The 23,839-nt window shown below is 41.1% G+C and overlaps 8 protein-coding genes across 10 annotated transcripts; all 8 read right to left on the reverse strand.

Moving 5' to 3' along the window:
- Positions 1-128: 128 nt before the first annotated feature.
- On the reverse strand, positions 129-2,159 carry LSM04_003400 (Urocanase; the record flags this gene model as incomplete). Its single annotated transcript, XM_067331633.1, has 1 exon — positions 129-2,159. One exon carries the CDS (start codon positions 2,157-2,159, stop codon positions 129-131), a length of 2,031 nt encoding a protein of 676 aa, XP_067193059.1.
- A 556-nt stretch (positions 2,160-2,715) lies between these two features.
- On the reverse strand, positions 2,716-3,396 carry LSM04_005346 (uncharacterized protein; the record flags this gene model as incomplete). Its single annotated transcript, XM_067331634.1, has 1 exon — positions 2,716-3,396. The coding sequence occupies one exon, from the start codon at positions 3,394-3,396 to the stop codon at positions 2,716-2,718; it is 681 nt and encodes a 226-aa protein (XP_067193118.1).
- A 480-nt stretch (positions 3,397-3,876) lies between these two features.
- LSM04_001707 (uncharacterized protein) lies at positions 3,877-5,628 on the reverse strand (the record flags this gene model as incomplete). The annotated part of the gene is made up of 1 exon (XM_067331635.1): positions 3,877-5,628. One exon carries the CDS (start codon positions 5,626-5,628, stop codon positions 3,877-3,879), a length of 1,752 nt encoding a protein of 583 aa, XP_067193027.1.
- Positions 5,629-6,649: 1,021 nt separating this feature from the next.
- Positions 6,650-8,881, reverse strand: LSM04_002709 (Kinesin motor domain; the record flags this gene model as incomplete). Its single annotated transcript, XM_067331636.1, has 1 exon — positions 6,650-8,881. The coding sequence occupies one exon, from the start codon at positions 8,879-8,881 to the stop codon at positions 6,650-6,652; it is 2,232 nt and encodes a 743-aa protein (XP_067193047.1).
- A 696-nt stretch (positions 8,882-9,577) lies between these two features.
- LSM04_000575 (Acylphosphatase-like domain) lies at positions 9,578-9,943 on the reverse strand (the record flags this gene model as incomplete). Its single annotated transcript, XM_067331637.1, has 1 exon — positions 9,578-9,943. The coding sequence occupies one exon, from the start codon at positions 9,941-9,943 to the stop codon at positions 9,578-9,580; it is 366 nt and encodes a 121-aa protein (XP_067193004.1).
- A 1,236-nt stretch (positions 9,944-11,179) lies between these two features.
- Positions 11,180-14,557, reverse strand: LSM04_008634 (the record flags this gene model as incomplete). Of its 2 annotated transcripts, none has more annotated exons than XM_067331638.1 (1): positions 11,180-14,557. In XM_067331638.1, the coding sequence occupies one exon, from the start codon at positions 14,555-14,557 to the stop codon at positions 11,180-11,182; it is 3,378 nt and encodes a 1,125-aa protein (XP_067193190.1). The 2 variants fall into 2 exon arrangements, with proteins under 2 accessions (XP_067193190.1, XP_067193191.1); XM_067331639.1 differs by having other exon boundaries at positions 11,180-12,199.
- A 1,241-nt stretch (positions 14,558-15,798) lies between these two features.
- LSM04_005278 (uncharacterized protein) lies at positions 15,799-20,283 on the reverse strand (the record flags this gene model as incomplete). 2 transcript variants are annotated; one of them, XM_067331640.1, is made up of 1 exon in its annotated part: positions 15,799-20,283. In XM_067331640.1, one exon carries the CDS (start codon positions 20,281-20,283, stop codon positions 15,799-15,801), a length of 4,485 nt encoding a protein of 1,494 aa, XP_067193115.1. The 2 variants fall into 2 exon arrangements, with proteins under 2 accessions (XP_067193115.1, XP_067193116.1); XM_067331641.1 differs by having other exon boundaries at positions 15,799-16,662.
- Positions 20,284-22,038: 1,755 nt separating this feature from the next.
- On the reverse strand, positions 22,039-23,526 carry LSM04_000654 (Protein kinase domain; the record flags this gene model as incomplete). Its single annotated transcript, XM_067331642.1, has 1 exon — positions 22,039-23,526. One exon carries the CDS (start codon positions 23,524-23,526, stop codon positions 22,039-22,041), a length of 1,488 nt encoding a protein of 495 aa, XP_067193007.1.
- Between the last annotated feature and the right edge of the window lie 313 nt (positions 23,527-23,839).

Raw genomic sequence — 23,839 nt, forward strand, 5'->3', positions numbered from 1 at the left:
AGAAATGCACACATAGACATACTATCAAACCCTAACCCCAGCTATAACTCCCAATCTCTCAAGAAGAAAAAAATTGAATAAAAATAAACCCAATCACACACGCACAGAGATACGTATCTACGCAATCACTAGTAGTTCTGCAGCAATGCAGGGTTAACTTGATTGGGCACTGTCACCTGTAGACCTTTCACACGGGATACCGCCCGCACGACGGTTTCACGTCCGCACTCATTCCCACTCCATCCGCGGCGTGAAACACCGTTAAGAACGTCCCACATTAACATGAGTGAAGCGCGGCGCTCGGCATCGGGGGTACCGTCGAGCACAAGGCAGAAGCCGCCATTCATTGCCTCGCCCCATCCTGTTCCGCCACCGTTGTGCAATGAGACCCATGTGGCGCCACGGAAGGAATCGCCAATGACATTCTGTACTGCCATATCGGCGGTAACGGCAGAGCCATCGTAGAGGTCGGAGGTTTCACGGAAGGGGGAGTCTGTGCCGCTCACATCATGGTGATCACGTGAGAGCACCACCGGGCCCTTTAGGCGGCCATCGCGAATAGCATCATTAAAGTTCTTTGCAATTGTCTGGCGTCCCTCACAATCTGCGTAAAGGATACGGGCCTGGGAGCCCACCACCATCTTGTTCTCCCCCGCCTGCTTAATCCAAAGCAGATTGTCGGATATCTGTCGCTGCGACTTGGGGGCGGCATCTGTCATTAACTTCTCCATTGTCTCTGCTGCAATGCGGTCTGTGAGCTCAAGGTCCTCTGGCAGACCCGAGGTACACACCCAGCGGAAGGGACCGAAGCCAAGGGCGAATACATCACCCATGATGTCCTGCACATATGATGGATAGCGGAATCGGTTAATGCTGCGGACAGTGTCGTCTGGTTGCCACACTTCCGCACCAGCGCGGGAGGCTTCAAGGAGGAAACTGTTGCCATAGTCCCAGAAACGCAGACCACGTGCGGCGAGGGTGTTTATCGCAGCAACATGGCGGCGGAGAGATTCTTGTACAAGTTCCTTGAACTTTCCAGGGTTCTCCACCATCATCCTCTTGCTCTCCTCAAAGGTAAGCTGAACAGGGTAGTAGCCACCGTTAAAGGGGTTATGGCAACTGGTCTGATCCGAGCCAAGATCCACAATATGCTCTTTCTCTCTTGCAATTCGTTCCCACAGTGTTACGACATTACCGAGGAAACCAATACTTACTGCTTCCTTCGCAGCAGCAGCCTTACGTACACGATGAAGGAGAGCTTCAACATCGGTCTCCACCTCCAACAACCAACCTTGTTCCTTGCGCTTGTACAGGGCACTTGGGTCAACTTCAGCCACCACAACGACGGCACGGCAGATTACACCAGCCTTTCCTTGGGCACCACTCATTCCACCGAGACCACTGGTCAGCACAACTTTCCCGGCGAGGTCTTCAACACCAAGATACTTGCGCCCGGCATTTCGGAACGTAATGGTTGTACCATGCACGATACCCTGGGGACCAATGTAGCAGAAGGAACCTGCAGTCATTTGGCCGTACTGAGTGCAACCCAGAGCATACAACCGGTCGTATTGCTCTCGAGTAGAGTAGTTTGGAACCATCATACCATTGGTGATAACGGCACGTGGGGCATCACGGTGGCTTGGATACAGACCCATTGGGTGTCCAGAATAAAGCGCAAGTGTCTGTTCATCAGTCATTTCACTTAGGTATTTCATTGTAAGGCAAAATTGTCCCCAGTTGTTGAATACACCACCATTGCCACCATAGGTGATAAGTTCATGTGGGAACATGGCAACACGCCTATCAAGGTTATTCATGATCATTAGCATCATGGCTGCTGCAAAATGGCTTTTGGCAGGATAGTCAGAGATGGGGTAGGCCTTCATCTCATACTCTGTGGGGCGGAAGCGGTACATGTATATATGACCATAGTCTTCCAATTCTTTGCTGAACTCTGCCGCGAGTTCTTCGTGATGGGCGGGCTCAAAATAACGCAGTGCGTTGGCAATGGCTTGACGGCGTTCACTCGGTGTTAGATTCGGTGTCCGCTTTGGTGCATGTGGGACGCTGGGGTCAAGTTCTTTGCATGGTGGTGGGAAGGGCGCCGATAGGCCAGCGGTGAGGCACTTGGCGAGTACTTCCTTTATAGAGGTCATTTTAGTTTTTTCTGTTGAATGAATGAATTGGATACAAAATTAATTATTTTTTTTTTTCTGTGTTTTTTTTTTTGCTTTCTTGACTATCTTTTTTGTTGCAATTCTTTTTGTTCTTTGTTTTTTTGTTTCGATGAGGATGATTTCTCTTGAAGGTAATATCAATGCGTTTTCTTCTCAAAAAAAATTAAGAATAGGAACATTAAAGAAAGATATAAAAAAAGAAGAAATAATATAAAACAGAAATAAAAAAATTTCTCAAAACCACAACTCATTACATCATGAAAGAATGGATCATAATTTTATGGGGAGAGAGAGAAAGTGAGAGTAATTATAAGAAAAATACTCGCAACATCACAGCTCTATGCACATACTCTCGTTACTCTCTTCCTCTTCTGGGTTTTTTTTGTGTACAATCACAACAACGACGACAATAACAATAACAAAAAAAAAAAGGAAAAGAAAACGTTGTATAATCCTTCTATTATACTCGTATCCTCATCCCACCACTACCAACACCAGCACTACTGTCACCATCTTCTTTTCCTTTTCATTCTTCTTAATCAAATGCTGCCTCTCCACGCAGTCGTTTACGCAGTGCCTGCATGTTCGCCACACCAACCACCGTTACTGTGTTTGCAAGTCCCAACACTGGACCGCAGCGCACAACGAAGCCCTCATCGCCGTAACCCTCAATAACACCGCCAGCCCCACCACGTGTGGGAGGTGGATCTGTTGGCAATTCAGGCAAACGTCCACCGCGATCCCAGCTTTGATTAGTTAAGTGATATAAAACTGCGGTTAGATAGTGGCGGTCGAAGTGGGTTCCATCAATGTTGTTTCTTACTACTGTGAGAATATCATCTTCATCCTCATCCGGGATCTCTGGTTTCACGACACGTAGCAAGCCACTGCTCGTAGATGAAGTTGTATTGCTGTTGCTACTACCGCCGATAGTACTACTGTAGTTATTATTATTAGTATTATTATCATTCATATTACCACTGCTTCCCACACGTTGTTTTTGGTTGTACTCAATGAAACAAATACCTCGACTGGATCCATTGGTTGGATTTGTATAAAGACGTGTTGTCACTGGAACCGCTGCTGGGTAGATCTGGAGCAGATATTCTCTAACCTGCGATTCGCTGGTGTACCAGGGGAAACCAAATACAATCATCACATTCGCTGCACGGCGAGATGCAGGGGAGGGTTCCACCAAACGGGGTTTTTCATCCATTTCAAACCTAACGGTTTCTGTCTTCTTTCCTATACTCACAGAGAAGAAAAAGAAAGAGAAGAAAGAAAGAAATAGATAGTACTCTTGTTTGCACCCTATCGGTGATATCAGGAGTATATCAACCGAACCTTCAGTTCACCATATAAGAGACTAATATATTCCTCCTCTTTTTGTCAAATACACAAAAAAGAGAGGGAGAATAAGAGAAAAGGGTGCGTAAGGGAGGCGTATAACACCGAACAACGAAAATAGCACAACCTATAATGGTTATTTTTTATGTAAAATAGACTCCATGTGAAGAAGCAACGGTGATTTTTCCCCATCCCCCGCGATGCAAATATCTGTGATTGACTAGACGTTTTTTGTTTTAGTTTGTTTTATCTTTTCGTACTACCTGATCCTATTCCTTCCAAGTTATATTTATTGTTTTTCTTTCCTTTTTTTTCCCTTCTTCTGTTGATCCTTTTTTGAGAATAAAAATCACCTGCTTGGCACCTCTGCGGCGCGTTGTACGACAATCTCCTTAAGGTCCACAGGAAGCGAAATAGAACCACGAGTATTATCGACCAAAATCTTTTGCAGTTGTGATTTTGTAAATCCATCCTGTGCGTGTTCTCGCAGCAAATTAAAACACGTCTGCTCTAATCCCTTCATTCTTGTCCAGTGAGGACAATCACAGAGGAGTCTTGACACACACCGTGCAGATCCGTGCTGCTGTAAATATGGATAAGTTAACAAAGACACGAGTAACTTTCCAATTGCATCCGCATCTTCGCGTGCCTGTGCAGAGAGTGAAGATAAATAATAGTCTGCCGTTGATGCATCGGATGTATTTTGCATTCGATCCAAACAACTGGCAATAATTACCGCCTGTAGAGTTGTAAGATTAGATATCGGTAATGATGATGATGATGATGGTATCAATGTATTTTTTAAGGCAGAGATAATAGCCCCTGTAAGTTCCCCTTGTGCTCGCAGAAATACACTACCAATAAAGAGATTAATAATAACAGGAAGAGTCAGCGGTGGTCCATCATTATGGAGTTGTTTTTCTAACGTTCGTTCATGCAATTCACGCATCGCTTCTCGTAACTGTACCGTCAACTCCTTCTCTGATGTACTGTTCTTTTTATTACTCTCACTACGACTAGTAATACTACTACTACTACTACTACTACTACTACTACTGCTGCTGATATTTTCTTTATCTTTAACCTTATCATTACCATTATTAGTAGTATCGTTACCTTTACCAACACCGGGCTGTCTTGTTCCTACAGAAACTGTGAATTTTCGTAATAACTCTTCCTGCTCAAAGAAGACAGCAACAGGTTCATTTGGCAACTCGGAATAACAACGCCAAAGATCTGTGCAGATGGCTTCATCAAGCGACATCCGAACATACTCTGGTACCACCGGACTATAAACCCTCACTAAAATACGTAGAAGCTGATGAAAATCCACATCGTGAAACGTTGTTGGATGCAATGCTAGTTTTCTCCATGCTTCTATTCCTGGTATTTGTTCCTGTGGCCATCGGTTCAGTGCATGTACAACACCAATAAATGTAGAAACGGCAGTTTCTTTATCTGTCCAAGAGGCATTACGCTGGCTAATTCCATCTATAGCACGTTGAATTGCCACTTCTTCCCCTACCAATTCCTTTAGGAGTTTAACACCACGTGGTTGTGACTCACTTGGTGTATTATCAATTGAACTAGAATTAGAGGAAGTAATGGGAATGGCTTTCACTAACATTTGATCCAGTACAATGCGAAATTCCTTTTCACTTTGAAGTGGTAATGTCTTTTGTAATGGAAATGTACTCGACAGTCGCATGACATCATCCCAGGCGGTGATTAATGTGGTTAGCGACCACAATGCACTATACTCCACAGAGGATAAGGTATCTGGTGGGGTATTTAGTATAGATTGCAGAAAAGCCGATTCAAAACTCTGCTTTTCTTTATCAAAATCACGTGGGAATCGCTGAACAGCCTGTAGTGTTTGACGTAGACCTGTAAAGGACGCCGGTGTGAGAGGCTGCTGTGCCTTCTCTGTGAGTAGTGAGAGCATCGCGCGGTGATCGACATAGTCAAGTAGTGCATATCGTTGAATAAGTTTTGCGTTAAATGACGTTAGTTTCTCGGAATGACGGCTGAAATGTTTGAGGAGTGCCTGTTGAGTGAGTCTGTTCATTGGCCGTACAATTTGGAAAGAAAGGGAATCCATTTTCTTTTTTTTCTTTTTAATTTGTTTTTATGTGTACTTAACTGTATGAATATCTCTTTTTCCCTCACGCCTGGCCTCTCAATCCACTTGTCTTTGTAGTCCCTCTTCCACAGCCTATATATATATATATATATATATATATATATATATAGTTAGATACACAAAAACAAAACAAAAGAAAGAAAGAAATGGAAAATGATAACAACACACAGAGAACAATAAGAAAAGATGGAATGGGAATGAAAAAAAAAAAATAGAGTGTAGCGTTCTTTTTTCTTCTTCTTTTACTTGTTTTCTTTTTCTAACTTAAGGATTCATCTGAACGCAACAGTAAACCTTCTTTCTCTCTTTTTTTTGTGTAGGAGGTGTAGTGGAGAGTGTAGAGACAATGCAGTTGCATGAATAGGAAAAAAAAAGAGTAATCATGACAATCAAAAATATTTTATGCATTTTTTTTCTCTTTTTTTTATACAATAAGAAGAAACTCTGCAGAGGAATGTAATCAATAATAACTGAAACACTCACACACACAAACGTACACACACACACACACACACACACACACACTTATGTATATGTACACAAACAGTGGGAGGAAAACCCACGGAAGATCACTTTTGTCTGTCTTTTCATTTTTTTATCTTTATTGTGCTCTTAAACCACTTTTTCTTTTTCTTCTTTCCTTTTCTCTGAATGACTACTTTGTTCTCCTTTTCTGCACGAAAAAACAAAAGAGAGTCTCTCTTCCTGTTGTACCTCTTTTTTTTTTCGCCCACTGTTTGTAACTGAGTGTGTATGTGTGCATCTCTGATTGCAAACCCATAAAAAAAAAAAAACAATATTAAGACAAGAAAAATAAAAAAAAGACACTGCATCTAACTTCTATAACCTAAACAAAAACAATCACAAAAAAAGAAAACCACATAACTACACGAATATAGATATAGATGTATGTATAGATATATTCTTTTCCTTCTCTCCTTTTCTTAAAATCGAGCCTAATTGGCAAAGGGTACTCCATTCACTTCTCACAACGGCTAGAAGCACGTCTCGAGTCCGACAAGGCACTTCCACTTCGTATACGCTTTGCTTTATTTACACCAGTCGTTGTGTTGTTCTTATCTCTACTCGCCAGTGGCAGTGCTGGAGAGCCGGCAGGTGTGGCCGCCGCACTACTCACCGCAGGCGTGGCCGTTGAGTGATTCGTCGCCGTGGCCGTTGAGTTACTTGTGGTGTTTGTTGCCAAAGAAGAGTTGGAGTGTCGCGGCGGTGGTAAATTTCCCATCATTAATAATGCGCCCAATGAGGAGCTTGTGGCTTTTACACGAAAAGCCTCATTAATGTGATGTAAAGACTCACACACTTCGCTGGGAACTTCCACTGGTGGAAATGCCCCATCACTGCTCTCTACAGCCGCTCTGCAGACATTTCGCACAATGTGTTTAAAAGGAAGGGCATCGGCCGGTGGTGGTTGCATAGTGGCAGTGGATATATGACTTGTGTAGAGTTTTTGCTCCTCTTCAATTTCTCTGTCTATGGATAACTGCTGTTCTGTGTATCTTGTTAATACTTCCTGCACTTGTTCTTGCAGGCGGCGTTGCATATGCTCTAATGCGGCCCGACGACGTTCCTGCAGTGTATGAACAGTATCGCAGTGTTGTTGTGCCATTGTGTGCATCTCCTGCATGATATTCATAAAGCCATTGTTAATGCGAGAGACGAGACGTGCCACTTCCGCCTCATAATCACATGTAAACATTAACGCTCCATCATCATCATCGTCATCCTTTTCTTTTTCTTCTTCTCCTTCGTTTGTATTATGATTCTTCTTCATCATCTTTTCCCGCAGTGTATGATGACGCCATTCCTCTAATTGTTGTCCCATGCGTTCTACACTGCGTTGTACTGTTTCATGTGCCCCCCGCACCGCCTCCTGCACAACTCGCTGCAGTACAACCACCTGTGAGTCAAATCTCAATAAGGCTTCATGATACGTTTGTTTAAACTCCTGGAGTTCATCTTCCTTTTCCTCCACCATAACTCGTAGAATACTACTCTGTGAGGCAGCAATGTGCTGTTGGGCTTCTGTTTGCTGTCGTTCTCGCAATAAATCCTCCAAATCTGTTTTGAGTGTTTGATGTTCCTCCTCCAACTGCTGAAATCGCTCGTGTTCTTCGCGGCTGACGTAATAACCCCCACGCTCCACTACCCGCTCCTGCAAACGATTACGCAATCGCTGATTCTCCACCTCAAAGGAGCGAAGACGTATCATTAACTTTTCCCGCTCCGTGTTCGCCACATTTCTAATCGATCGCGCCTTCACGGCGTACATCAGCGTTGATTTTGTTTCTTCAATATCACGTCCTACGGCGGAAATGCAGGCAATCATAAGTGTTCGTGCGGTGCCTCCCACAGAATCCCGCAATAATTCAGTTAATTTAGAATCACGATAAGGCACATGATTTGGGCGTGTAGACTCACTAGAGTTTGCAAGTGCTAAGAAGACACTTTTAAGAGCTAAAAGCGATTTATTAATCTTTCCCGCCTCATTCGCTGCCATACCAATTACTTGTGACTTTTTAAGACTTTCACTACCCGCCAAATCCACCATAAAGAGATGGGCTACATCCACAGTCTCTGTGTAGACGTTTTGTTCTTCCAGATCAAGAATAAAAACAACATGCGAACGACTACTACGTTCATTCATTAACGTTACTGCCGTATGTCTCCAATTAAGTCCACGTTGAATCGCCTCATTTGCATCACTGAGACGTGATAAGGTTAACTTCACCGTAGACCTTGGAAAACCCCCAACCAGTGTGACTTCCGTATCTCCATTTTCACTTAACATATCAGTGAGTCGCTCGTTATAAATCTCAATCATGGAGAGTGTTAACGCACACTGTGATCCTTCTAATGTCTTTTGTTGCACATGTTCAAGCATGTGTGCTATCATGCGATGGGCAATGCCACTTGTTTCACCTGTGGCGCCCAACATGGTGTGTGTCTTACCCGTACCAGTTTGTCCATACACCATCACTGTTCCGTTAAGTCCATCCTTCACACTCTGTAGAATAGGCTGACAGACCGCGAAGACATCATCCTGCGTGGCGGTGGGCGGGAAGATGTAATCCGGATCATATGTTTTATTGTCAAGGAGTATACGGCGGTTTTGATGGAAATCCAAACCGGCAGCGGGCCGTTCATTCTCAAAGAGTGGGCGGCACCGTACAGCTACCTTAATGTTACTCATCTATTCTCAAATACACACACACACACACAACACAAACAAATAAAGAAATAGAAGACAATCAAAGAGAATATAATACTTCTAGTTCGATTCTAAGTATAAATAAGTCCTTTTTCCTTATCTTTCTCTCTTTGATTGTCTTCTATTTCTTTTTATTGTTCGCCTTCTCTATTTAGATCTACTTAATTTTCTTTTTTCAACTTGTGTGAGAATAGATAGATAGATATATATCTATTTGTATGCTGTTGAGGGAATGGTTGTATCTCTCTTTCGGTTCTTGTTATCCGTTTTCTCTTCTTTTTCTTGTTTTCGTTATTTCTGTTTTCCACTGCGGCACTGCAGTCTCTCTGTTGTCACCCCCACTTGAGTGACGACTACTACTATCAAAAGAAGTATATATATATATATATATATATATATATATATATATAAACAAAAATAAAGCGAAAACAGTATAAATAGTTATCAGAATGAGAAATCACCAGGATATATACACAACTCAAGAAAATATTCACAAAAAAAAAATGACATTTCATTATTCGCACTAAAACTGCAAAAGGACTGGCAAACACCTCCTCATATCCTTCTCTCTCCCTCTTTCTCACTACCGCACCTTTTTTTTACACCAGCAATCATCCATAAACACAATCATTACTCACTATCTATATCGATAGAAATATTTCCCACACGTATTATCCATTAATGCCGCACATCAAATGCCGTAAACGTGCACTCGGCACTATTCCCCTCCATCACCGCAACATCCACGCCCTCCACAGCAGACTTGGGTGATCCCACATAACACCACTGCACAAGACTGTCCACATCCGCTTTACGGCCCTCCGCCACTAACTCCACGCGGCCGTCAGGCATATTCCGCACGTATCCGCAAACACCGCGGGCCTTTGCCGCCTGTACGGTGTGTTTGCGGTAAAATACACCCTGCACTCGTCCACGCACAAATATATGATAACGCACCATTGGAGATTGATCTTCTTTTTGTTGAGATTGCGAGTCTTGCCTGGATTGATGTTTGGATTCTTGTTGTTTGGATTGATCTGGCATCTGGAGTAGATGAGAAGAGAAGTTTACACCCCGGAAAGATGTGAGCACCCCGTATGCTCTGATATAGTGGGGTGACGAAAAGAAAAGAAGAAATGGAAATGGATAAAGAAATCAGAAAAAGAGAAAAAATATACATATAAAATAATAATAGTAATAATAATAATAATAATAATAATAATAATAATAATAATAATAATGAATAAGAATAATAATACAGAAAGACCAAATTAGAAAAAATACAATGCCTTACTTTCACTGAACCAAAAAACAAACAAAAAAAAAAGAAAAAAGAAGAATACCTACATCCGTTTTTTTTCATCTCTTAGTTATCTTGTTCCATTCTTTTATTCTCTTTTCGTCTATCTTTAATTTTTTCCTTTTTTCTGTTTTCTGGTATCGCTAACTTGTGAATGGGGACGCGGGTGGGTAGAAGTATTATGCGACAAGATAAATACCGCAAAGAATACAATAAAAAAGAAAAATAATCACGTAACAATATTAAACCCAATGCGATTCAATAATGATTCCTTTTTTTGTCTGCTGCAGAGATAAACAAAGAAAGAGATATGCATACAAAAAGGAAAAAAAAACAATTAAAGAAGAGAAAAACAAATGATCTCTTTTTCTTATTCGTTCCCCTAATTTCTTTCAATGCATTGCCTTTCCTTCTTTTTCCTTGTAATGTTAATTTTTTCTTCTTCTTCACGTTCCTTCACGGATAAACTTCCCCTGAGTTGAGATTCACTCCTCCCAAACGTCCCTCTTTCGCTTCTCTCACTGTTAATGTAATCGAAGTGTACAGACATACACATATACAAATTTATACACACAATACAGAACAGCGTCAAGTAAATATATTTATTACCATATATATATATATATATATATATATATATATATATATATATATATGTACTACTGTAAGTATATAGGGATGGAAGAAGAAGAAAAAAATAAAAGAAGAATACAGCGAGAGACTTTTTTTGGTGTTACTGCAGAAGCTATATATACAAGTTTCCATCCCTCCTTTCTTTCTTTCATTCTTTCCTGTTTTTACTTTCTTTCTCTATTCCCTCACTTTCCTCTTTTTTTTTTTTCATTTTTTCCAATAAGAAAAACAAACAAACAATCATTGAAAAATAAATGATGATAGACGAGCAACAACAGAAAAAAAAAATGAAAAAGAAAGCAATCAAAGGAAAAAGTGAAATAAACACACATCCCCGTCATGTCATGTCATGACTCCATGGCTTTAATAGATGCATTCACTAAATTCTGCAAAGCTCGTGCTTCGGTGCAGAGACGATTACGTTCCTGTTGCTGCAACTGCGGACCGGCGGCAAGTAATTCGCAAATCACATCTGTTTTCACTTTAATGCGTTGTTCCATAATCGTTTTTAGTGCCCGGCGGTCCTTCACATGTGTGTTAAGAGACTTTGTGAGAGCGGCAAGTCTCTCTTCACTATTACTATTACTATTGCCCTGTTGTTGTTGTTGTTGTAGTCTCTCCTCTAATTGCCGCAGTGTGGCGTCCTTCTCACGTAATGCCAATCGCCATTCCTCTTCACGACTGGCGTAGTGCGTCTGCACTTGTTGTAATTGCGCCTCTAATGCGCGTACAGTGGCCGCCGTTGGAGAAGAAGGCGAAAGACTAACAGTATTGAGCTGATGGATATTATTATCATCCTCTTGGCTTTTCTTCTTAGTATTATTATTATTATTATTATTATTATTATTGTTGTTGCTACTATTATCGTTATGCATAGCAATAGCATGTGCCACGACATTCTCTATGGTGTGTTGGGTTTCACGTAATATGTGTTCCTCCACTCGCTGCAGTGCTAAACAGATATCATTCATTTCGGCTCGTTGGGCGGCATTCGTGCAGCACTCTAATGCTTTGCGTGATTCCACGGTGAGTGTATCAATTTCACTGGAGAGTCGCATTCTCTTTTCTCGCTCGTGTGCGAGTTGTTTTTGCAGCGATTGTATGCGGGCCTCATATGCCTTTCGCACCATTTCCTGCTGTTCATTCATATAACGTCTTGCACGGGCAATGACCTCTTGGAAGTTGGGTTGTTGTGTTTTAGAAGTTTCTATTAATTCCTCCAGGACTTGACGTTTTTGTTCACTCGCCTGTAATTGATCTTGCACAGATTCCATTGCACGGCTTAACGTCCACATGCGTTCATCTAACAAACGTCGTATTATTGTTCCCGCACGCTCTTGTACAAGTTCTGTTAATTGTCGTTTCATGTCCTCATTTATGTTCATTCCCATATTATTATTATTATTATTATTATTATTATTATTATTATTATTATTATTATTATTATTATTATTATTATTATTATTATTATTATTATTAGTATCACTTCTCTTGTTTACAGCAGATTCCATTCCCACGCTAGTAGTAGTAGTAGTATTAGTATTGTTAGATGAAGTAGAAGAAGTGAGTAACTCTATCATCTTTTCCTCAGCTGTGAGAAGTACAGCACTGTTGGGGTTTACATCTGATCGATATCGCACTTCTGTACTTCCACTTACACCACGTGATGCCACACGCACTCGCTGCAAATATGCCTCTGCCTGCACACGTGAAGAAAAAGATGGAGAAGTATAAATAGCATTAGAACTACCATTCCCACGTTGTTCTTCTTGTTGTTGTTGTTGTTGAAGGGCATCTAGTGTGTCTTCTAATGTCTGCACATGGGCATCATAGGCGTCCACCTCTTCTTGAAGTAGTAGAATGGCCTCATCGCTCTCAGTAAGGCGTGTGGTGAGTTTTAGCATAATATCCCGCTGTTTTAATAGTAACTGCTTATATCGATCCACCTGCGCCTTATCCTCCACCATCAATTGCCGCTCACGGTCGAGTTCTTCTAAACGCAATGCATACTCCTCCGATGTATGTGGTCCATCATTTACAACAATATTATTATTATTATTATTATTATTATTATTATTATTATTATTCTGTTGCGTCATCTCCAGTTCTTCAATGCGTTCTTCTGCCCGTCGTAAAGCCGTAACAAGACCCGTATCTACACCACCCCGTTCCTGCAATTGTTGTCGCAATCGTTTTAATTCCTGTTCATACTGTCTTAATAGTGTGGCCTGATCCACATCTTCGTTAATAAAGGCAGTGTTCTTAATATTCTTTGCCCGATTCGCAAATACAAGTGTGGAGAGGGACTCCGTGTAGGACTCTAATGCAGGGGAAATACAGGCGATAAGTGTTGTCTTACAGTTTCCACCAAGTGAATCCCGCAATGCACTTGTTAATACAGAATTACGAAATGGTACATGTCGTGCACGTCCTCCCGATTTACTCGCGAGTGCGGCGATAACATTTCCAAGTTCATGTAATGATCTATTTATCTTTTTTGTTTCCTCTAGTCGTTGTCCACTCACACCGGCTTGTCGTACCTTTTCACTACCGGCCAAATCCACAATATGGAGTTTTCCCACTCGATAGGATCCCGTTGGATTTCTACTCGCATCTTCATTCATGACTTCCACTATAATTGTAAACATGGCGTGTGAGCGGGATGATAATTCACTCATCTTTGTAGAGCTCGTGGCTCGCAGTTGTGTACCGCGTTCAATAAGACCATAAACATCATTTGGACTCCGCACAATCCACTCAGAAAGTCCCTCCACATATACACCACGTTGTGGAGTATGACGTACAGTTAAGGCACGTGTTGTACTGTTACTATTATTATTATTATTATTATTATTATTATTATTATTATTATTACTAATACTCCCATTGATATTGTTATTATTAAGAGGCTTAAGAAGGTCCGATATCACTTCATTATATATCTGCATATAAGATGCACGAATAAGAAAACGTTTATTCGCATGACTATATGTCGCGATTGCTGCAAATACCTCTTCCACCGCACGTGGTATAATCCCACGCTGCTCTTCACTTGTAAATCCTTCCATTGTGTATGTTTTACCCGTTCCGGTCTGACCGTATGCCATTAGTGTGGCGTTATAACCTTCTAGCACAGAAAGTACGGCTGGCTGCGCACTCCGCTCATACACCTCCCGCTGTGGTGTGTTTCTATCATACACGTAATCAAATGTGAAGGACTGACGTGAGTAGACCCCGCCACGTCCATCCTCAGCGTCTAAAGTTTCACATAATGTGATGGAGCGATTGTCTTTTGGAATACGTACAACATCTACAAATGGTTGATAACCGTCCAGTTCACGTGGTACAGGCGGACGTACACGAATCACAACTTTAAAGTTTGACTCACCATTCTCATCCATTCCCCCACTATAAGAAGCAGATAATCCCCCTTCGCCTGTTGTTGTCATTGGTGTTGTTGCTGTTCCTCCATTAGTGTTAAATCGACGTGTCGGAGAATAATTGGATGTGGAGAGAGGTGACATGTAATCATCATCATTGTTGCCGCTATTGTAATGCTCGTAATTGGCAGTACCGCTGCTAGTGAGAGGATCTGCAAGCATGACTGGTGTTGTTATTGTCATTCCCACTGTATTTTTTGTTGGGCGTGATGACCACGAACTGCGCGGGGGTGATGAAACACCACTCGGTGACGCCTCCACACGTCCTCCATCACGATGAATCATCAATACACAAAAGCACAAAATATACGTCTATATATATATATATATATATATATATATATGATGTAAATAGATAGATGGAGAGTAAGAAAGTGGGGCTCGCTCTCCCAACAAATAATTCACGAGCACTTTATTTCAAGTAGAAAAAGCGAATACACCTGAGAGAACTCTACTAGACTACGAAAAGCCACACTAACAACTAATAAGCACATATATATATATATATATATATATATATATATATATATATATTAATGAAAAAAGAGAAAAACAAGAGAAAGAAAAAGAAAAAAAAACATGTTACACATATTCTTATAGTTACAGTGAACAGAAAAAAAAAGACAATCCAAATATTATGCCAATAACAGTAGTTATGATTAAACTTCCTTCAAACCCAATGTTTTTTTTCTTTCTCTTCACCACTTTAGAATCATTCATTAACCTTTTGCCATTTCCGTTTGTACAACTGACGTTTTTTTCTTTGTAGTTGTCTTCTTTTCTCTTTCTTTTTCCTTTTTATTTCTCAATTGATTTTGTCTTCTTCTTTTCTCCTTCCATCACGTGTTGTTTGTCTTTCTCTCTTAGACTTTATGAGTAGACATGTGTAAACATCATTGTAGAGGCAGTGGAATGCGTCCATGCGCTTTTACCTTCTACCACTTGTGCAAGGATGCAAAAGAGAGAAAATAAAAATATAAACACAATCGCTCCCAGTGATCTCACTATAGGAAAAAAAAGAAAAGAATGAAAAAAACAAAAAGAAACAAAAAAAAAAAAAACGTTAACACTATAGACAAACAGAAATAGGAAGAATAATAAAAAGAAACCAAATTAAAAGGGGAAGAAGTGGGCTTTCTTTTTGTTTTTCTTTTCCTTTTTGAAATTTCACTCTATGAAAAAGTAGTGCGCAGCTGCGACTCTTTCCCATTGTGTAGGAGAAAAAAACCAGGATGGTCGTACCGCTACAGCACTATCTTTTTGGTTTCCATTCTATTCAGAACGAGAACAAATAGAAAAGCTACAATAATAACACAATACCCATATGCAGGGAAACAGAGATAAAAAAAAAACATATATATATATATATATATATATATATATATATATATATGTATAAATGCGCTATATGTATATAGTGGTAAAAATAAAAATAGGGATAGGAAATCAAGCGGTTCAATTTCCCCTATTCTTTTTCCTTTCCTCGTCTTTTTCTTCCTTAATTTTGTTCTCTATCCAAATAAAGTCTATTTCTTCTTGCTACCACCTTTTGTTTTCTTGACAGGTTTCTTGGCAACCTTACTCTTCTTCACCGCTACTACAGGTTTCTTCTCAGCTTTCTTTTTTGCTACCTTTTTATTCTCTGTCTTCTTCGTCTTTGACGGTGTTGTGCTTGCTGCCTGCTTGGCTGGTGCTCGTGTGGGTGTTTTCGCCTTTGTCTTTGCAGCTGCATTTCTGTTGTTCTTTGCTGCAGTTGTTTTTGTTCCTGTTTGTTTCCCCCGTGTGGATGCGGTTGCTTTGCTAGATCCCGTTGTTCCTGCTGGTGTGGCGGTTGTTGTTTGGGAATCTTTACTATTTCCCTTCTTGCCTTTTTCTTTGGCTTTATTTCTAGCAGTGGATGCAGCATTAGCATTAGCATTAGCATTAGTAGAATCTGCAGTAGTAGTAGTAGTAGTTGTTGTTGTTGTTGTGGAGGTGTGGCGTGTTTTGGGTGTTTTGGAAGTTGTTGGTGTGTTCTCAGGTGGTGCATTTAACCAATCGGAGAGACTTTTTCGTCGTTTAGAAGGGGACTTGGCTGTTTTCTTAACAGCATCGGCCCAGAATCCTTTTTTATCCCCAATCTCCGCTTCTCCCTCTGTGGAACCCATATTATATCCTGTGATTCTAGAGAGTCCAGTTTTCTTCATAAAGTTCGATACACCTTCGTTAGCGCCTCTCTCATTTTTCGCATACATTTGATTGATATCTTGATCTAATGAAGAGGCCGGAGTCTGGGCCGCTCGCAAACCGGGATTCTTCTTTGTAATCACCGGTCTAGACCGCACACTAGTGGCAGGATCAACAAATAAATGATTGCCAGGACCGGCCATATTATTCATACGCGATGACATTCTATTTGAAAGTGACAAAGGCGGTTGTTGTTGTTGTTGTTGTTGTTCTTGTTGTAATTGCTGCTGCTGCTGCTGCTGCTGCTGTTCTTGTTGCTGTTTTTGATAATGATGTTGTTCTTGAGATTGAGATGATTGTTGCTGCTGCGGTTGATGCTGATTCACTTGCGTTGAGGCACCAAAAGGAACCGAACTACTTCCACCACCCACACCAAATATTCCCATAGAAGATTGACCCTGAGTGGGTGGCCAAAATGTATTTTGTCTCCCCATATGGCTTGATTGCGTCATTGTTGTATTTCGATTAGACATATTCCATACAGGAGACCACATAGGCGACAAATTTGTATTCATGTTTGTGTTTGGCACTGTATTCCAACCATCGTGGTTGCTTTTGCGTTGTTCATTATGATACGAAGGCGTAGTAGCGGTCGTCGCACTCATACTAGGCGTTTGATTAGTTGAATCTATTCGAGACAAATTGGTACGTCGTGGTTGTAATCGTTCTTCATTGGTGTAGTTATTTGTACTTTCATTCATCATAGGCTCCTTCGGTGTTGAATCACGCTGTTGCTTAAAGAAACTGGATGCGAAGAGCTTCATATATGATGATCCTGGCACACACTCTGAAACATGTGAGTTCTCTGTCGGCTTTAACGTAGGCGTAGCTACACTGTGATTTGATAGTTGTTGTTGCTCTACATTTAATGTCGGTGCTGATTCCACTTGTTGTTGTACTGGTTGTTGTTGTTGCTGTATTGGTTGTTGTTGTTGTTGTTGTTGAGATGATGATGATGATGATGGAAATCCACTAAAGAAGCTCCACGGGGTTCGTCCTGTTTGTGTAGAAGGTGTTTGGCTTATCCCTTGAGATGTCATCGGATCTACAGCACGGCTGCTCTGCGATTCTTGTTCTTTTTGTTGCTGTTGTTGTTGTTCTGTATTATTATCGGTAATAGGAATAGTAGTAGTAGTAGTAGTAGTAGCAGTAGTAGTAGTATTTGTTGTTGGCGTAGATGTTTCTGGAGAAACTACACGAGCTAAAGTGAAGTCTGTTGTGTTGACATCCCCCACCGGAACTGTTGAAGCAGTAACAGGAATAGAAGGAGATTGATCGGTTCCATCAGATGTCTCCATTGTTGTTGTTGTTGTTGTTCCTCCTGCTGTTGGTGCAGCAAAGGGATCCATATTTAATACATCATTCACATCCTGTGACTCTGTTGTTGCTGTTTCGATTTTATTCTGTGGTGTTGTTTCTTCTAATGCCCGTACAGCCTTTAGTGTAAAACGACCCACACGTTTCTTTTCTACTTCCTTTGGTAATGGCATACTCAACACGGCTTCTTTTATCTCAGGGCGGTAATTCATAGCACTTCCTCGTATTGATATAATCATGGGTGTGGATTCTGTTAACAGCGGTTGGGTCATTCCATTCTGTAAGTGTGCAATTAGTACCGTAACTTCCGCCATTACTTCATCCGGTTGTGTGAAGTGACGGTATGATCCTTCCACAACTTCCATCAGTGTTTGCTGCAGAAGTGGCTGCTGGGCCACATCGCCATACATAACTCGCAAAGACCAGAGAAGACTTCCCAAATCTTTTATTTTGATATTATGAAGCATACGTGAAAAGCGTTCATTAAACCGCGCCAACCATTCCGCATTTGGATACATCTTACGCGAAGGACGTACGGCTTCTAAATAGCGTATAACCATCTCCACATGAATCCGTGATGCCTGCAGTAGATCCATTCCACCTGTCAAAACAAAACCAACAAGTCCCTCATCTGCTGTATCACCAAACACATTTGTGAGGAGTTCAACAAGAGAAACGAACTGTCCTGGAGCGATGGAAATAGATTTAGCGGCTGCCAATGCTTTTACGGCATCTCGTGCGTGTGGAATACCAGCGGCAAGTGGTAAACTGTATAGTGTGTCTGTATTCCACTCAGGTTCTGCAAAGCGTCGTGATAAGTACATCATACACGCGGATTGAACATCTTGTCTGCCCGTGGCTTGCAAAAGACGGAGATCGTCTGGCGAGAAACGCTCCTGTGCGGCATTTAATCGTGTAATGAGTTCTGCCACCACAAGTCCCTCAAACTTTGTGTTCTTTGCGAGTGATATGGCATCCACTAATTGTCTACCGGAGATCTCCTTATAGTTAATCTGTGCATGCAGGGTCTCATCCTCTGGAAAGGCCATGGCCAGTGTTAACTTGGTGTAATTACTGCAGTCTGGCACTAATAAACGACAGGCAACGGCTTTTGCTTCCGGCATCCACGCAGGGGCCATTGGGGCAAAAGTCGCACAAATGTGACTAATCTCCGAAAGAGAAAACTCGCCCAGTACAGTTTCAACGCGTTCGCCAAGTTTAGCCGCCAACTCCTGCGAGAGGAGGTGTGAGCGGCGCAGAATACCGGCGGCAATGGCGAGCTGTTGGGGTTCAAAGCGGTGTACATTCTGGGCCACGTAGTTTTGATAGGCCACAAAGACGTGTCGATAACGCAGTCGTCCACCCATTTCATACGCAAATGTAATAGACGTCACATCATCGCAGTGATTCCAGTGCAATTTATCGTTACTATCGAGAAAACGAAGCACACGGGTTTCATATTCGCCTAGCAACATATTCATTCTTCCACCCAACTCACACACATCACGCTCCGTCACACCATTCTTTCCTGGTTCAAGAGAGCCAAGAATTTTGGCCGTTGATCCAAGAATAGAAGCCGCATCACGTCCATTAATATTTGTAGCATACATTAATCCCGCATGTGTCAAGCGATGTAGTAATTGCAAAGGTAGCTGTGATAGTTGATTATGACGTAGACAAGAGTTCATAAGTGTAGAAAAATCAAAGCAGTGAAAATCTCCTGTATGATCTACAAGAGCCACCAAAAGATGATTAGCTTCTGCTATTTTACCAGCACGTACTATCCATCCATACACACGTAATAAGGATTTTTGTAGATACGGCATTTCTGTCGTAGGTGTACGTTGTAATTGAGCCATTACCATTCGTGAAAGTGTTTCATTTAATATACTCGGCGTATGTTTTCCACCACGCTGCAGCACCTTCGCCACAAGTTCAATTACACCCCAAATTTGTGTTCCATCTCCATTACTCTTACTGCCATTATCACGAGCTTCCTCTGATAAAATAGTCTCCACGGCGGAGAATACACGATCAAGGTGCTGTTCACCACGTTGTGTTAGTGCAATGGCAGCCAAAAGACGTGTTGTTTTATCGTAATTGACGTCATCAAGGGTTCGTACGAGTTTACTTGTAATGAGAGACTGCAGAGATGCATCAGGTTCAATTTCAAAGAATCCAAGTACCTGCGCCAACGCCACCGCATTATTCCCCTTTTCCAACCATACATTTGTACTATTCTGTGGAACTTCTTCTTCGAGAAACTTTTCCGCCTCTCGTCGGGCAAACTCATACTGTCCTTTGCCACGATGTCTTCGCTTTAGTGCGGCTGCTCTGTGGGCAAAATCCGTTATTACTGGTGGTGCGTAATTGCTATGCTTATTCACATTGCCACCAGTTCCCCATCCAAGTCCTGTATGTGGTGCGGCCGATATAGGCCAAGCTAGCATAGCACGCGCATGCCGCATGATGGCGTCCTTTGTGCGTGAGTGTAGTGTCCACAGTTTTTCTTTCTTTCTATTACTTCTCTCTCTCTCTCTCTCTCTATATATATATATATATATATATATATATATATTTTCTATTCGCTTCTTGCTCCCCCTTTTTTCCTTTTCCTTCTTCTATTTCTTAAGTGAGATGCACACCAGCCAGAAAGCAGCTGCGTGTCAATATGACGTTATCACCCCACACGCTTCTCACCTCTAAATATATTCTCTGCAAACTACACGTACTTCCGATAATGTGTGCGTTAGACAGATGGAAGACGTGTGGTAGTTAACTGATATAAATATGATGATGATAGTGGTGGTGATAGTGATAACAACAACCAGTAAATAATGGAAGAAAAGTAAAAGAAATAAAAAGAAAAAAAAAGAAAGAGGACTAAGTTAATGTTGTTACTTGTGATGTACAAGTAGAACAATTTCTTCTTTCTTTTTCCTTCGTTTTTTTTTGATTGTCACCCCTTTCTTTTTTTCCTTTCGTTTTTCTAAATGTTTGCTTTGTTGTTGTTTGTTTGTTTCTTGCTTTTTTGCTGGTATTCACTTTTCTTTCTTTTTTCCCCTTAATCACGTAGTGCCGCTACTGCACCTTCAGTGGTGATGATCCCAGCGACAGTGTTCGCAAAGAGTGGAGTTAAGGGCAAAGGAAGGAAGTGTGTTCTTTTACGCTTCTTCTTCCTTTACTGTGTGTGTGTGTGAGGTACACCCACTGCAGTGCTCAACACAGAACTAAATAATAATAACAATAGAGAGAGAAGGAAATCAAAAAAAAAGAAAAAGAAAAAAAAAAAGAAAGTTAATATTGGAAGAAATAAAAAGAAAGGAAAAGAAGACATAAAAATATAATATAAATGGCAGCAAGAGGATAAAGAAAGAAAAGGAAAAAAATAAAAATACAAAAAAAAAAGATAAAAGTAAAAAAAGAAAGGGGAAAAAAAGAGAAAGAGATAGGGAAGAAATTAACGCAAAAGGGAGTAAATAAAGAAAAAACAAAAAAAAAACCTCATTTGGGGAGAAAACGATAAATATTAGTGAAAAGATGGAGATGAAATTCTTCTCTCTTGTGTGAAGGGGCACTAATAACACAGTCAACTCAACAGCCCCACATACACTTCACTCATTTACATCCACCAATCACCGACATCATTTTCACTCTTTCATCTTCACTTCCTCACTTTACTGTTTTATTTTTCTTTTCTCTTTTTTTTTGTTTTTTTTTTCTTCTTTTTAACTCCCTCTTTTTTTAGTTTTTCTCTTCATCTCTTTTCTCTCAACACTATGAAGCAAAAACAGCTGAGCAAGCAAAGTGCTGTTCACACATCGGCATGCACTTTAGATTTCTTGAAGGACAGATATGAACAACTACAAAGAGAGAGAGACAATCATCAACTACATTCATATTCTTCTCATATATAAGAAAAAAATGCACAGAATATGGGGAAAAAAAGCAGATAGAAGAAAAAAAAAATAGACAGATAATGAGAAAAAACTAAAATATGCTACCGGCAGTTTTATTTTTTCTATCACGGCTGTAGGAACAGCATCAAAAAGCCGTGGTCATAAAAAAAAAAAATCAAAAAAGAAAGTGATTGCACAGGTCACTCCGTTCTTTTTTCTTTCCATTTTTTTTTGTTTGTTTTGATGTTGTTTTTCCTTTTTTTTTGTTTGTCATTGTTATTGATATGATTTCTCTCTCTCTCTCTCTCTCCCTCTTTTTATGCCTCACTTCGATTCTCTCTTTTGTACTGGCGGGGCTGTGAGTGGAGAGGTGACGATGAGATCGACATAGTGTCCGTCGGAGCTCCAGAACCCGCCCTGTGTATCACTGGCACTACTGAAACTCATCTTTCCAGGCACTATTGCACTAATCATTTCACTTGACAATTGTGTGGGCTGCACACAGCGCTGCGATAAGGGCGTTATTGGCCCTCGTCGTGGTTCCATCACACCATTAATAAGATCGACCGTATCCAACATGGAAAGGGATGATAACAGTGGTGGTTGTATTTGTTGTTGTTGCTTTTGCCGTGGAGCACCCGCGTCTATTATTCGACTACTGCTGTTGGCACTACTACTTCCTCTACGTGTAGTGTTATTATTATTACTAGCCACTATAGATGTCTTTTTAGGCGATGCCATCGTACTCGGACTGTGGGACTCTGTGAACCACTGATGGGAGAGTAATTCCCGGGCACTCGGCCGCAGTCGAGCATCCCGCACAAAACAGAGATCTAAAAAACACCGAAGTGATAGTGAGGCATCGCAGTTGTCGGGCAGTCGCGGGGGCGCCCGGTCGGCGGCGGCAATTACGAAGAGAACAGCGGCGGGGGATTTCATTTCTTGCCCGAATGGTTTTCGGCCGGATATCATTTCAAAAACTGTCACGCCAAGACTCCAAATATCAGCCGCAGTGGTGTAACTTCGTTTTATACGTTTTTGTTTCGTGGGTGTGTGTCTATGACTATGAGGATCACAGGCATGCATATCTATTTTTTCTTCTTCTTCTTCTTCCGTTTCTATTTCTTCTTCTGTTTCTACAGTTCCGTTAATAACCTCTGGGGCCATATACCATGGAGTTCCCACGGTAGTCCGCATGGTGCCATTATCATCCAACAACTTACTTACACCAAAGTCAGTCAACTTACATCGTCCATCTGCCGTGATGAGAACATTCGCCGGTTTTACATCACGATGACACACACGTGCCGTATCATGCAAATATGCCAATCCCTCTAAGATATCACGGGTGTAGGATCGCACCACACTCTCACGCAGAGAACCATGACGGCGAATAAGTGCATCCAGAGAACCGCCATTCACATATTCCATGATGATCTGCACGCCCACCGCACTGCGTCTGGCACCGTAGTATGCTACGAGATTGGGATGTTCAAAGCGTTCCATGAGACTAATTTCACGCACAATAGCGCGGCGTTCCTCCACCAACACAGGATCTTCTTCTATTACTGCCGCATGATCAAAACCATTATCGTGGTGGTTATTAATATTATTACCATGCTTATTGTAGCTTGAACTATTACTGCTACTATGACTACTGCAGGGTGAACTCCCACAGCAGCTGTTACCACCATCAAAGAATGGGATTTCCTTCACCGCAACGAAACGGCCACGTTCCTCATCGTAACCTTCATACACAATACCTCTCGCCCCAATACCCAACTTTTTCTTCGTTTTGCGAATATGTTCCATGTAACGTATAATAGTAATTCAATAACTTGAAGAAAGGGGAATATAACTCACTTGTATTTAGGTACGTAGATATATATATATATATATATATATCTGTAGGAAAAAAAAAAACAAAAGACTAACCAGATAACTGGCTAACTGCTTACAGTTAAAGAAGGTAGGAAAGGGAGTGAAAATGTTCAATTTACAACACAGAGATACACACACATGTTATCGTTTTTTTCTTTATCGTCTTCTGTTTCTGGTTCTTTACCAAGAAGAGAAGAATAACCGAAACAGAAACAAATATATATATATATATATATATATATAT

This window comes from Trypanosoma melophagium (assembly GCF_022059095.1).
Source record: "Trypanosoma melophagium isolate St. Kilda chromosome Unknown ctg18segment0, whole genome shotgun sequence".
Classification (NCBI taxonomy): domain Eukaryota; phylum Euglenozoa; class Kinetoplastea; order Trypanosomatida; family Trypanosomatidae; genus Trypanosoma; species Trypanosoma melophagium.